Source organism: Ranitomeya imitator, chromosome 5, assembly GCF_032444005.1.
Source record: "Ranitomeya imitator isolate aRanImi1 chromosome 5, aRanImi1.pri, whole genome shotgun sequence".
NCBI lineage: Eukaryota > Metazoa > Chordata > Amphibia > Anura > Dendrobatidae > Ranitomeya > Ranitomeya imitator.
The window spans coordinates 466,015,963-466,028,949 of NC_091286.1; the positions used below are offsets into that span (position 1 = coordinate 466,015,963).

Below are 12,987 nucleotides of genomic sequence, written 5' to 3' on the forward strand. Positions count from 1 at the left end.
TTCAACCTTAATAACTATGTAACTATGTAAAACAATATTATTGTGTGCGATTTTAACATTAACCAGTTAGATACAAGTTAAAAGCAAGAATCATAAGCTGTATGTTATAAAATAGTTTGATATAGCCGCTTTAAAGAAGCGTTATAACACTCGTCATCTTTTTCAACAAAAATGTGTCTTTTTGCACAGTTGTATTAAGATTTAGCTAACATTGCAGATTCGTATCAATTTAATAAAGCCCTTTAAAACGCATACAATGAATGTCATTTTTTCATAATACTGAGAATTATACCGTGGACATTATCTGTACAGGGTGGGACGTCTCTGTCCTTGTGGCTATCTATTTTATTTGTTAACCGGGGGTGATTGTGGCTAGCTGACCGCGCTTTGCATGGACATTATCTGTACAGGGTGGGACGTGATCACACCTAACACAACCCTGGACACGCTGATTCTAAATGTGTAGGGGTCAGCACTGTTTCTAAAATACATATTACAGAGTTGTTTGTGTTCATTTCGCAGCAGAGATGACTGCTTCTAAAATACATATTACAGAACCAAGCTCACAAACAACTAGGATATAATTATATAACCGGTCCATCTAATAGGATATAATTATATAACTGGCCCATCTAATAGGAGATTATCAAAATCTAATATAAAACAAATACTGGGGATAATATCAAACAATATCAAACTATATCAAAAGGGGACAGCTGGCTTACAGGAGGCGGGGCGGGGTTACACACTTTGATACACTTTGATAGGGGCGGGGCACCTGTCAGATTGAGTTTGACGAGACATATGGATGATATACTATTCCTATGACCCAGAATGCTGTGATCATGTTTGATCGCAGTGTTTCGGAGGTTAATGTGCCAGGAGCGGTCCGTGACCGCTCCTGGCACATAGTGCCGGATATCAGCTGCGATAGGGGGGAGCGCGGCCGATTGCATATGATGTACTATCCCATCACTGGTGATTAAATCCTAAGTCACCTCGATAGTATGTCATATGGGATTAAGGGGTTAAGTATTTTTAATTTTATATAGAAATTTCAGGTTTTTGTTTGATAACACGGTATACTTTTATTGTATGCTCGACCTGTGATGTGTTTGTTATCTTCCGTTTTTGTTAGTCAGGATTGGCATATGTAACACCAGTCTGGATAAAGGCCTCCAGTAGTTATTAAAAATACCTTTCTAGCTGCCTTTAGCCACCAAACAGTAGTCCTTGAAGCTTACAACATACTGTCTTTTTATCGCGTTCATTGAATAATAGTATGCTGTGAGCTCCCATTCTGGACACATTTTGACAGACAGTTATTTAATTTCTTGTAGCTACAAATCCACCACTATTTATTGCCTTATGAAATGACAGGTTTACATCTAAAGTTATGGGATTTTGTGTTAATATATAAACAGATTGTAGTCACATGAAAACAGCTGAAACAAAGCGTACTGCTCTATCTGGAAATTAATCTAGTTTCTTACCTGTTTATAGCACTTACATTTTATTAAAATATTGATACATATTTATCAACAAAAGTTTTCTGACACAATAGGAAATTTGTTCAGTCCAAACATCATATATATCAGAGGTGTGTGCAATTTACATTGCCTAAACAAGCTGTTACTTGGTGAGCTATGCTCAATACAACTTTATTTAAATGACTTCATGACTTGCCTGTTTTTTACTTTTGTCTTTTTGTTTTTTATTTTTCTTCTTTCAATAGCTATACATTAATTTTATTTTTCTGTCAAATAGTTATTTGAAGGTTTTTTTGCAGGAAAAGTTTTAGTTTTGTATGGCAATAATAATTTAAGCATGTACTGTACCAAAAGTGAAATGAGGGGAAAAAAAAGCAATTCCGAACTTTTTTTTTTCACAGAATTCATTGTGCTGTAAAAATAACCTGACTATATGATTCTACAACAGTGTATGATTTTTGTGACACTATACTTATAAGGTGGGTTTATTATTTTAATATTTTAGAGGTAAAAAAATAAAAATTTTGTAATAAATGTTGTTGCTGTTAATATTTTCTCAGCCAATTCTTTTAATAACTTTTTTCTGTCGATGGAACTGATCGATGGCTTGTTTCTTTATCCACTGAGCTATACCACTGAGCACATACCACTTTTGTACACATACAGTACATCATTTTTTTTGCTTTTTATTTTTTTGCAGGAAGTGTGGAAACAAAAAAAAAGAAAATATTGGTGTTTCAAATTTTTTTGGCTGCTTAGCATAAGATTTAAGTAACTAAATATTTTGATAGATTGAACTTTGATATGCAAATATTACCAAATATATTTGTGATTTCCTAAAAATGTATTTGTGTTTGAATGAGGAACAAATGAATTAGCTTGTATATGTTTTTTATATTTTTTAAAACTTTTTTTATTATTTTACTAATTTGTCCACCTACAGGACTTAAATCTAGGCTCATTTGATCATTTGCACTATATACTGCTCTACTTCACTCATGAGTTACTGAATCTATGAGCAAAGAGGCCCCAGTCATCGTCTTCCTCCTTGACTGACTGCTGCTGCGTATCTGCATGTATATGTGGAGGAATGGAGGTTCAGTTGGTTTTCTTGACCCCTGGCCCGAGACTACATGAACCAGGGCTCATGCCACTAAATGTCCGTTACCCTTTCGCGTGGGCATAATACCACTCAGACAACACAGGGTGAGGGTAAAATAGAGTGGCAATACTTTAATGAACAACCTAACAGACAGTAGCATATAGAACAGTCCCAGCAACATCTGCAAAGAGTTTGTATGTTCTCTCTATGTTTGCATGGGTTTCCTCCAGACACTCGGGTTTCCTCCCACATTCCAAAGACATACTGAGAGGGAATGTAGATTGCGAGCCCCATCGGGGACAGTGATGATAATGTGTGCTAAATGTAAAGCGCTGCGGAATATGTTAGCGCTATATAAAAATAAAGATTATTATTATTATTAAAATACCCAAGATGGTGCAAAATTACAGAGTGCCACCATTCCGCTGACTTGCCGGGATTGAAGAAGCTTTAACTTTGAGGTTTCCGGGGCCGACTAGCCCCACCAGTTGCACCCCGGTTTTGGCTTGCACTTACAGAGAAGGGGTAAGGACAAGTTTGGGAAGCTGGCAGTCCATTGATGCAGGTGGTCAGGTAACCGAATGGTCACAACTTGGCTTTTTCAAATGTATCTAAGGGCATCAAATGACCGGGGGATACCAACCTGCCTTCACCAAACGTATCCATGAGATCAGTGATTGTCAAAGAAGCAAATCTGGATTCCTCTAGCTAGGGCTGCATACTGTAGAATTTCAAATATATGTCCTTCTTGATGGAGCCATGGTGTCCTGTACAGTGTTTATGGCTGTGGCAACTATTCTGTAATGTGTCCATGGCTGTGGGTTTGTAAATATTCTCCTTTTTCTTTGCAGAAGACTATAAATCTCTTTCATACCAACATCTGTGGTTCAGATCATCATCCACAGGTAAGGGGAGAGAAGAGATGAGTTTAACTCTCATTGTTTGAGTATTTGGTTAATCTACATAGTTTGCCCTTCTCTGTTTTGCAGGTCAGCAAACTAGCTGGACTTGTACAATAGGTAATCAACGTATTAGCAAACATCTATTGTACAATAACCCTTTGTCCCTGTCCTCCAAAGATAGCAGACAATAAGCTGCAGCAAACAATTCAAGCGTTAATATTCAAATAATAGTCTATGATATATATGACAACAGTCTGTTTCCTGACAAACCAAAGAAAAATACATAATTTCTATAGTCACCATTCAGACAATAGCCTATTTTTTCTGGCCTACTGAAAATAGACGTCTAGATAATTAATATTAAATGATGTGTGGTCATAGAATATATATATATATATATATATATATATAATGAAAAATTACTTTGGGGAAGTGGCCGTGATAAAATGGGAGTAGCATTCTGGTGAGGATAGCATGAAGAGGTGGCAATTGCAATCTGTGAGGAGGCAGGTGGAGGAGGGGAGAACACTCTATGTAGACTGTAATCAGAGCACCACGGTAAGATTGCAAATTAATTGTGAACAAAAGCTTCTACTAAATGAAGACATCCTATAATTTATTGCATTAAAATTTACTTTTCTTCTTTATTTATTTTTACCTTTTTTGTTAGTTCAGTAGCCAATTGCTGTAGAGATGGAGAAGAAAGTGAATGAAGGCTGCTATTGCCACAAACTGGATTCTGCAAACCAATATATGCAACTGCATTTCCAGCAAGGATTCTCTGAAGTTCCTATAAAAATAATAACATAATTTAATTTGCTTCAGAAAAAAGTGGTGTTTGACCACGATCTAGGTGTTCACAGCTATTTTAAAACACACCCATTTGCTTTTGAAGGGTTGTGAAGAGAATATAATTCACATTTACCTGTAACAAAGTCAACGCATCCACTAAGCATTTACTTAAAAGCATGGAGTGCCAAACTATTACAATGCTCAGCCAGCTGAAAGGATTTTAAAATATGTTCTTGACACACGGAACACATCAAGCGTAGTCATTGCTAATGCATTCTGTTCCTTACTAGAAATCCACATTCACATTGTCATTGTAATAGCATCTATAAATTCAGTTTTTCAAAAAGGGCTAACTAGGGAATCAGCTAGATGAATCATTTGATTTGACCATACTAATCTCTTGGTACAACAATGAAACAATTTGCATGGAAATATTATAGTGTAGTAGAGGTAGTGCATTACAATTACATTTCGCTTAAAAAATGTGAAAATTCTTCTACAGTGAAAATTACAACATTTTTTCCTTATCCTTTCTTTTTTAAACAAAGGGAGTTAAAATTCAATAAGGCATTTCCAATAGAAAAAAAAATAACAGAACAGTTAATTTCATATCCAGCCACACTTACCTCTATAAAGTGGAAGTGCCTTTATGTGTTCAGTTTGAAGACATTTCCCAGTGGATGATAAAAGGAATTGACCTCATTGAAACATTTGCTTTGAATTGACTGATTATATATATATATATATATATATATATATATATATTAAATATATATATATATATATATATATATATATATATATTAAATATATATATATATATATATATATATATATATATATATGTATATATATATATATATATATATATATATATATATATATATATATATATATATATATATATATATATATACTAGATGGTGGCCCGATTCTAATGCATCGGGTATTCTAAAATATGCATGTCCACGTAGTATATTGCCCAGCCGTGTAGTATAATGCCCAGCCACGTAGTATATTGCCAAGTCACGTACTATATTGCCAAGTCACGTACTATATTGCCCAGCCACGTACTATATTGCCCAGCCACGTAGTATATTGCCTAGTCACGTAGTATATTGCCCAGTGACATAGTATATTGCCCAGCCATGTAGTATATTGCCCAGTGACGAAGTATATTGCACAGCCACGTAGTATATTGCCCAGCCACATAGTATATTGCACAGTGACATAGTATACAGCACAGAGCCACGTAGTATACAGCACAGACACGTAGTATATAGCAGCCATGTAGTATATAGTACTGCCCACATAGTATATAGCAGCCATGTAGTATATAGTACTGCCCACATAGTATGTAGCAGCCATGTAGTATATAGTACTGCCCACGTAGCATATAGCAGCCATGCAGTATATAGTACTGCCCACGTAGTATATAGCAGCCATGTAGTATATAGTACTGCCCACGTAGTATATAGTAGCCATGTAGCATGTAGTACTGTCCACGTATTTTATAGCAGCCATGTATTATTTAGTACTGCCCACATAGTATATAGCAGCTATGTAGTATATAGTACTGCCCACGTAGTATATAGCAGCCATGTAGCCCACGCAGTATTTAGCAGTGTGGGCACATATCCCTGTTAAAAAAAAATAATTAAAATAAAAAATAGTTACATACTCACCCCTGGGATCCAACGGCGCTGTGGCGATGGACGCGCGGCTGACGAGACCGCTAAGTCTTCTGGGTAATTTCACAATGCATCGCTGGGAACGGAAGATGGCGGCAGGTGCGAGTGGCTCGGCGGACTACGGAGGGTGAGTATAGCAGGTTTTTTTTTTTTTTATTATTGCTAACATTAGATTTTTTACTATTGATGCCACATAGGCAGCATCAATAGTAAAAAGTTGGGGACACACAGGGTTAATAGCGGCGGTAACAGAGTGTGTTACCCACAGCATAAAGCGGTCCGTTACCGCCGGCATTAACCCTGTGTTAGCGGTGGCTGGACGGGAGTATGTAGGCACTGGGCAGTGACTACGGGGAGTAAGGAGCGGCCGTTTTCTGCCCGTCACTGATTGGCCATGGCTGTTTTGATGTGACCAATCAGCGACTTGGATTTCCTTTACAGACAGAGGCCACGACCAATGAATATCCGTGACAAAAAGAAGGACAGATAGAAAGACGCAAGTGACCCTTAGACAATTATATAGTAGATATACAGTGGGGCAAAAAAGTATTTAGTCAGTCAGCAATAGTGCAAGTTCCACCACTTAAAAAGATGAGAGGCGTCTGTAATTTACATCATAGGTAGACCTCAACTATGGGAGACAAACTGAGAAAAAAAAATCCAGAAAATCACATTGTCTGTTTTTTTATCATTTGTTTTGCATATTATGGTAGAAAATAAGTATTTGGTCAGAAACAAACAATCAAGATTTCTGGCTCTCACAGACCTGTAACTTCTTCTTTAAGAGTCTCCTCTTTCCTCCACTCATTACCTGTAGTAATGGCACCTGTTTAAACTTGTTATCAGTATAAAAAGACACCTGTGCACACCCTCAAACAGTCTGACTCCAAACTCCACTATGGTGAAGACCAAAGAGCTGTCAAAGGACACCAGAAACAAAATTGTAGCCCTGCACCAGGCTGGGAAGACTGAATCTGCAATAGCCAACCAGCTTGGAGTGAAGAAATCAACAGTGGGAGCAATAATTAGAAAATGGAAGACATACAAGACCACTGATAATCTCCCTCGATCTGGGGCTCCACGCAAAATCCCACCCCGTGGGGTCAGAATGATCACAAGAACGGTGAGCAAAAATCCCAGAACCACGCGGGGGGACCTAGTGAATGAACTGCAGAGAGCTAGGACCAATGTAACAAGGCCTACCATAAGTAACACACTACGCCACCATGGACTCAGATCCTGCAGTGCCAGACGTGTCCCACTGCTTAAGCCAGTACATGTCCGGGCCCGACTGAAGTTTGCCAGAGAGCATTTGGATGATCCAGAGGAGTTTTGGGAGAATGTCCTATGGTCTGATGAAACCAAACTGGAACTGTTTGGTAGAAACACAACTTGTCGTGTTTGGAGGAAAAAGAATACTGAGTTGCATCCATCAAACACCATACCTACTGTAAAGCATGGTGGTGGAAACATCATGCTTTGGGGCTGTTTCTCTGCAAAGGGGCCAGGACGACTGATCCGGGTACATGAAAGAATGAATGGGGCCATGTATCATGAGATTTTGAGTGCAAACCTCCTTCCATCAGCAAGGGCATTGAAGATGAAACGTGGCTGGGTCTTTCAACATGACAATGATCCAAAGCACACCGCCAGGGCAACGAAGGAGTGGCTTCGTAAGAATCATTTCAAGGTCCTGGAGTGGCCTAGCCAGTCTCCAGATCTCAACCCTATAGAAAACCTTTGGAGGGAGTTGAAAGTCCGTGTTGCCAAGCGAAAAGCCAAAAACATCACTGCTCTAGAGGAGATCTGCATGGAGGAATGGGCCAACATACCAACAACAGTGTGTGGCAACCTTGTGAAGACTTACAGAAAACGTTTGACCTCTGTCATTGCCAACAAAGGATATATTACAAAGTATTGAGATGAAATTTTGTTTCTGACCAAATACTTATTTTCCACCATAATATGCAAATAAAATGTTAAAAAAACAGACAATGTGATTTTCTGGATTTTTTTTTTCTCAGTTTGTCTCCCATAGTTGAGGTCTACCTATGATGTAAATTACAGACGCCTCTCATCTTTTTAAGTGGTGGAACTTGCACTATTGCTGACTGACTAAATACTTTTTTGCCCCACTGTATATATATTAGTGATGAGCCAATATACTCGTTACTCGAGATTTCTAGAGCACGCTCGGGGTTCCGCTGAGTATTTCTTAGTGCTCGGAGATTTAGTTTTTCTTCCCGCAGCTGAATGATTTACATCTGTTAGCCAGCATAAATACATGTGGGGGTTGCCTGGTTGCTTGGGAATCCCCACATGTAGTTATACTAGCTAACAGATGTAAATCATTCAGCTGCGGCAAGAAAAACTAAATCTCCGAGCACTAAAAAATACTCAGAGGAACCCCGAGCGTGCTCGAGAAATCCCGAGTAACGAGTATATTTGCTCATCACTAATCTACTATATAATTGTCTAAGGGTCACTTCCGTCTTTCTGTCTGTCTGTCCTGTCTGTCACGGATATTCATTGGTCTCGGCCTCTGTCTGTCATGGAAATCCAAGTCACTGATTGGTCGTGGCAAAACAGCCACGACCAATCAGTGATGGGCACAGTCCGGCGGCAACATGGCCGCTCCTTCCTCCCTGCAGTCAGTGCCCGCTCCATACTCCCCTCCAGTCAGCGCTCACACAAGGTTAATGGCAGCATTAACCGACCGCCCTATGCCGCGGTGTAACGCACTTAGTTAACACTGCTATTAACCCTGTGTGACCAATGTTTTATTATTGATGCTGCCTATGCGGCATCAATAGTAAAATGATCTAATGTTAAAAATAATAAAAAAATAAAAAATTGTTATATACTCACCGTCCGTCGGCCCCTCGGATCCACAACAGGCCTTTCCCGCTCGTGACACTCCGGTAACTGGTCCATGCTGCGATCTAGCGAGATGATGATGTAGCGGTCTTGCGAGACCGCTACATCATCATCTTGCGAGACCGCAATGCACTCTTGAGACTGGAGCACGCAAGGAGCATCGGTAACCGCTTCGCTTGTATCTGGGGGCTCCGGAAGGTGAGTATATAACTATTTTTTATTTTAATTCTTTTTTTAACAGGGATATGATGCCCGCATTGCTGTATACTACGTGGGCTGTGCAATATACTACGTGGGCTGTGCAATATACTACGTGACTGGGCAATATACTACGTGGCTGGGCAATATACTATGTTACTGGGCAATATACTATGTGACTGGGCAACATACTACGTGACTGGGCAATATACTATGTGGCTGGCTGGGCAATATACTACGTGACTGGGCAATATACTATGTGACTGGGCAGTATACTACATGGCTGGTCAATATATTATGTCACTGGGCAATATAGTAAATGACTGGGCAATACACTATGTGGCTGGGCAATATACTACATGGCTGGGCAATATACTACATGACTTGGCAATATAGTACGTGATTGTGCAATATACTACGTCACTGGGCAATATACTATGTGACTGGGCAATATACTACGTGGCTGGGCAATATACTACGTGACTGGGCAATATACTATGCGACTGGGCAATATACTATGTGGCTGGGAAATATACTACGTGACTGGGCAATATACTATGTCTCTAGGCAATATACTACGTGACTGGGCAATATAGTACGTGGCTGGGCAATATACTACATCACTTGGCTATATACTATGTTACTGGGCAATATACTATGTTACTGGGCAATATAGTACGTGGCTGGGCAATATACTACGTGACTGGGCAATATACTACATAACTGGGCAATATACTATGTGGCTGGGCAATATACTACGTGATTGGGCAATATACTGCATGACTGGGCAATATACTACATGGCTGGGCAATATACTACATCGCTGGGCAATATACTACGTGGCTGGTAATATAATATGTGGCTGGGCAATATACTACATGGCTGGGCAATATACTACATGGCTGGGCAATATACTATGTGGTTGGGCAATATACTACATGTCTGGGCAATATACTATGTGGGCTGTGCTATATACTACGTGGACATGCATATTCTAGAATACCCGATGCATTAGAATCGGGCCACCATCTAGTATATACATATTTATACAGCTCTGGCAAAAAGGATGAGACCACAACATCAAAACCATGTCATGGGCCGCCCAATCTCCAGACATGAACCCCATTGACAACCTCTGAAATGTAACCAAGAGGATGATGGATAGTCACAAGCCATCAAACAAAGAAGAACTGCTTAAATTGTTGTGCCAGACACATATTGCACCAAAGTTAGGTAGTGCTGAGTTAAATCCCAGCTCTGTAGTGTGTTATTTAGATAAACCTGTAGGGCAGTGTTCCCCAACTCCTGTCCTCAAGGGCCACCAACAGGTCATGTTTTCAAGATTCCGTTAGTATTGCACAGGTGATGGAATTATTGCCTGTGCAGGTGATGCAATTATCACCTGTGCAATATTAAGGAAATTCTGAAAACATGACCGGTTGGTGGCTCTTGAGGGCTGAACTTGGGGAACACTGCTGTAGGGTGTTGCTAAAAAGCAGGAAGTAGAATTATTGTGTGGCAGTCTTCTAAGGGAATGTCTGTCATGATCCCAATGGCAGGGGATCACAAAAGGACAAGCACAAAAACAAAACAAGCTCTAGGGTGATGGAACCTGAGCTGACCGCGATCCTGAACCTAAACACACAACTAGTAGTAGCCGGGGAACGTGCCTACGATGATTCCTAGACGTCTCGCGCCAGCCGAAGGATTAACTTCCCCTATTAGAAGAAACACAGACCTCACTTGCCTCCAGAGAAACACCCCACAGAAATAGCAGCCCCCCACATGTAATAACGGTGAAATGAGAGGAAAACACATACGTAGTTATGAAAATAGAATCAGCAAAAATGAGGCCCGCTAAAGCTAGATAGCAGAGGATACAAAAGTGAACTGCGCGGTCAGCGAAAAACCCTTAAAAAAAAAACCATCCTGAAATTACTTGAACTCATGTTCCAACTCATGGAACATGAGGAGTAATTTCAGCCCACTAGAGCAACCAGCAGCAAGGAATCACATATCTGCAAGCTGGACTAAGACAAAAATAAAGCAAAACGTGGAACAGGAAAATCAAAACTTAGCTTGTCCTGAAGATAACAGACGCAGGGAGCAGAGGTAAAAAGACACGCTGATTACATTGATAGCCGGCGAGGAAATGACAAAAAAGCCAGGTTAAATAGGAAACTCCCATAACCTGATGGAACAGGTGGACACCAGAGACCGCAGAGAACACAAGTCACCCAGTACCATCAGTAACCACCAGAGGGAGCCCAAAAACAGAACTCACAACAAATGTCACACTGACACTCCCTACTGAGTTGAGCATGCTACTGGTGAGTGACCAGAAAAGATGTGAGCTGCAGCTGAGGGACATTTGAGGGATTTTATTTGAATGGAGAGAATGGGGAGTCAGTCAATCTCCTGGATGTAGTAGAGGCCAGAATCCCTCTCTGAGAAGAGTCTGCACAGGCCCTATGCAGAGAACAGCAAGTATGAGTGGTTTCTATGAACAATAACTGTTTTGTTTTGCAAAGCTGGGGCTAGTTCAGCCATAAATGAGTAGCCAGGGTCTGTTCTGTTTAGTTAATGACTGGACAAGGCTGGGAATTTATGTTTATGAGTTTGTTTTGATGCTGTGCAGCCTGTGGAAATCAATAGACGCTGCATGTGTTTGGACCAAAACCGCCTTGTCTGTGTTAACATTACTTAAGACCTAATGTCTACCAGAGAGAGTGAACCTCTACTATATATACACACATGCATAAATACAGATGCATTTTTTTTATATTCTTTTTAGAAATTTTGAACTAAATGTGAATAATAATACGTACACCCCATGTCACTAAGTGTAACAATCCAGTAGGTATGTGGTAAGAATGATAATTGTTAAATTGTGGCCTATATTACACAACAATTGAGGTAATGTCTGTGGAAGTTACTAAGCCAACTACAGAAGAAATCTGCATCTTTGGGTAATAAGAATGACTTCAGGATTAAGATGCAGAGCAGGAAAAGACTAGACTGAAAAGATATGGGCATTATTAGGTATTCAAATTATGTCAGTTAGTAAACTTAAACTGAAATCCATGAAGACTTTAGTTTTTAAGAAAAGGATATATAAACATATATAAAAATTATGGACATGATTAATCAAGATTTGTGATGTCCACATTGGTCTTGATCGAGGGTCATGCAGAAGTCAGGCACTTCGGATTCATGAAAAGGCAAACTCCTCTTCATGAAGCAAGAGTGCCGAACAAATGGCATGCACTTTGGTGTGCGCCTCGCCACAAATCATACTACAGTTCCTAATGAAGTTGGATTTGAGGCATACAGAATATTGCTGCTCTTCAGAAATTTTACCAGCGTTGGTCTCCAAACCCATATTCTGCTCTTGGCATGACTAATTTCAGCAGAGCTGGGAGAAACTTTCATGAAGGCTCTAAAAGTCGTTAAGCATTTAGTTGCACTAAGAGTTGCGCCTAAAAGTTGTGACTTATTCTAAACCAAATGTTTAGCACATTTTTTTGTCCAGCTCACAAGCATTGTGCTTAATCATTAGTCTTTCTTTTACCTGTCCCCATTTATAAGAACCAAAGTTGCCAAATGGATTTCCTCCCCATGAGCAGAAAATAATAGTTCTGTGGGGTCGCCATCCAGTCTTCACCTTTCCAATTATAGAGCTGATAATAGAAGTCAAGATAGCTGTACCACTGGCCCACCCTGGAGTGCTTCTTCCATGCAAATCAGCATGAGGGCTACCAAGAATGATGTACCTGTCTGAAGGAAAAAAGATATGTAACTAAAATTTCAACACCAGAAGAATTATACTACATGTGAACTCAGTTGAAAGGCAAAGACGCATGGTGAAGCTACGGCTCACTGGATAATGATAAGATATGATTGCAAACTGGTGTGCTCAACTCTAAATAAATATT

General features: G+C 39.7%; 1 protein-coding gene across 1 annotated transcript in view; it reads right to left on the reverse strand.

Annotated features, from left to right (window-relative positions):
- The window catches only part of NAALADL2 (N-acetylated alpha-linked acidic dipeptidase like 2), a 980,368-nt gene that overhangs the window by 368,070 nt on the left and 599,311 nt on the right, over positions 1 to 12,987 (reverse strand). The window contains exons 8-9 of the mRNA XM_069726727.1: positions 12,624 to 12,829; positions 4,153 to 4,284 (exon numbers count right to left, since the gene is read on the reverse strand). Of these exons, the coding sequence (XP_069582828.1) occupies positions 4,153 to 4,284; positions 12,624 to 12,829 (338 nt within the window). The remainder of the gene's footprint in view (positions 1 to 4,152; positions 4,285 to 12,623; positions 12,830 to 12,987) is intronic.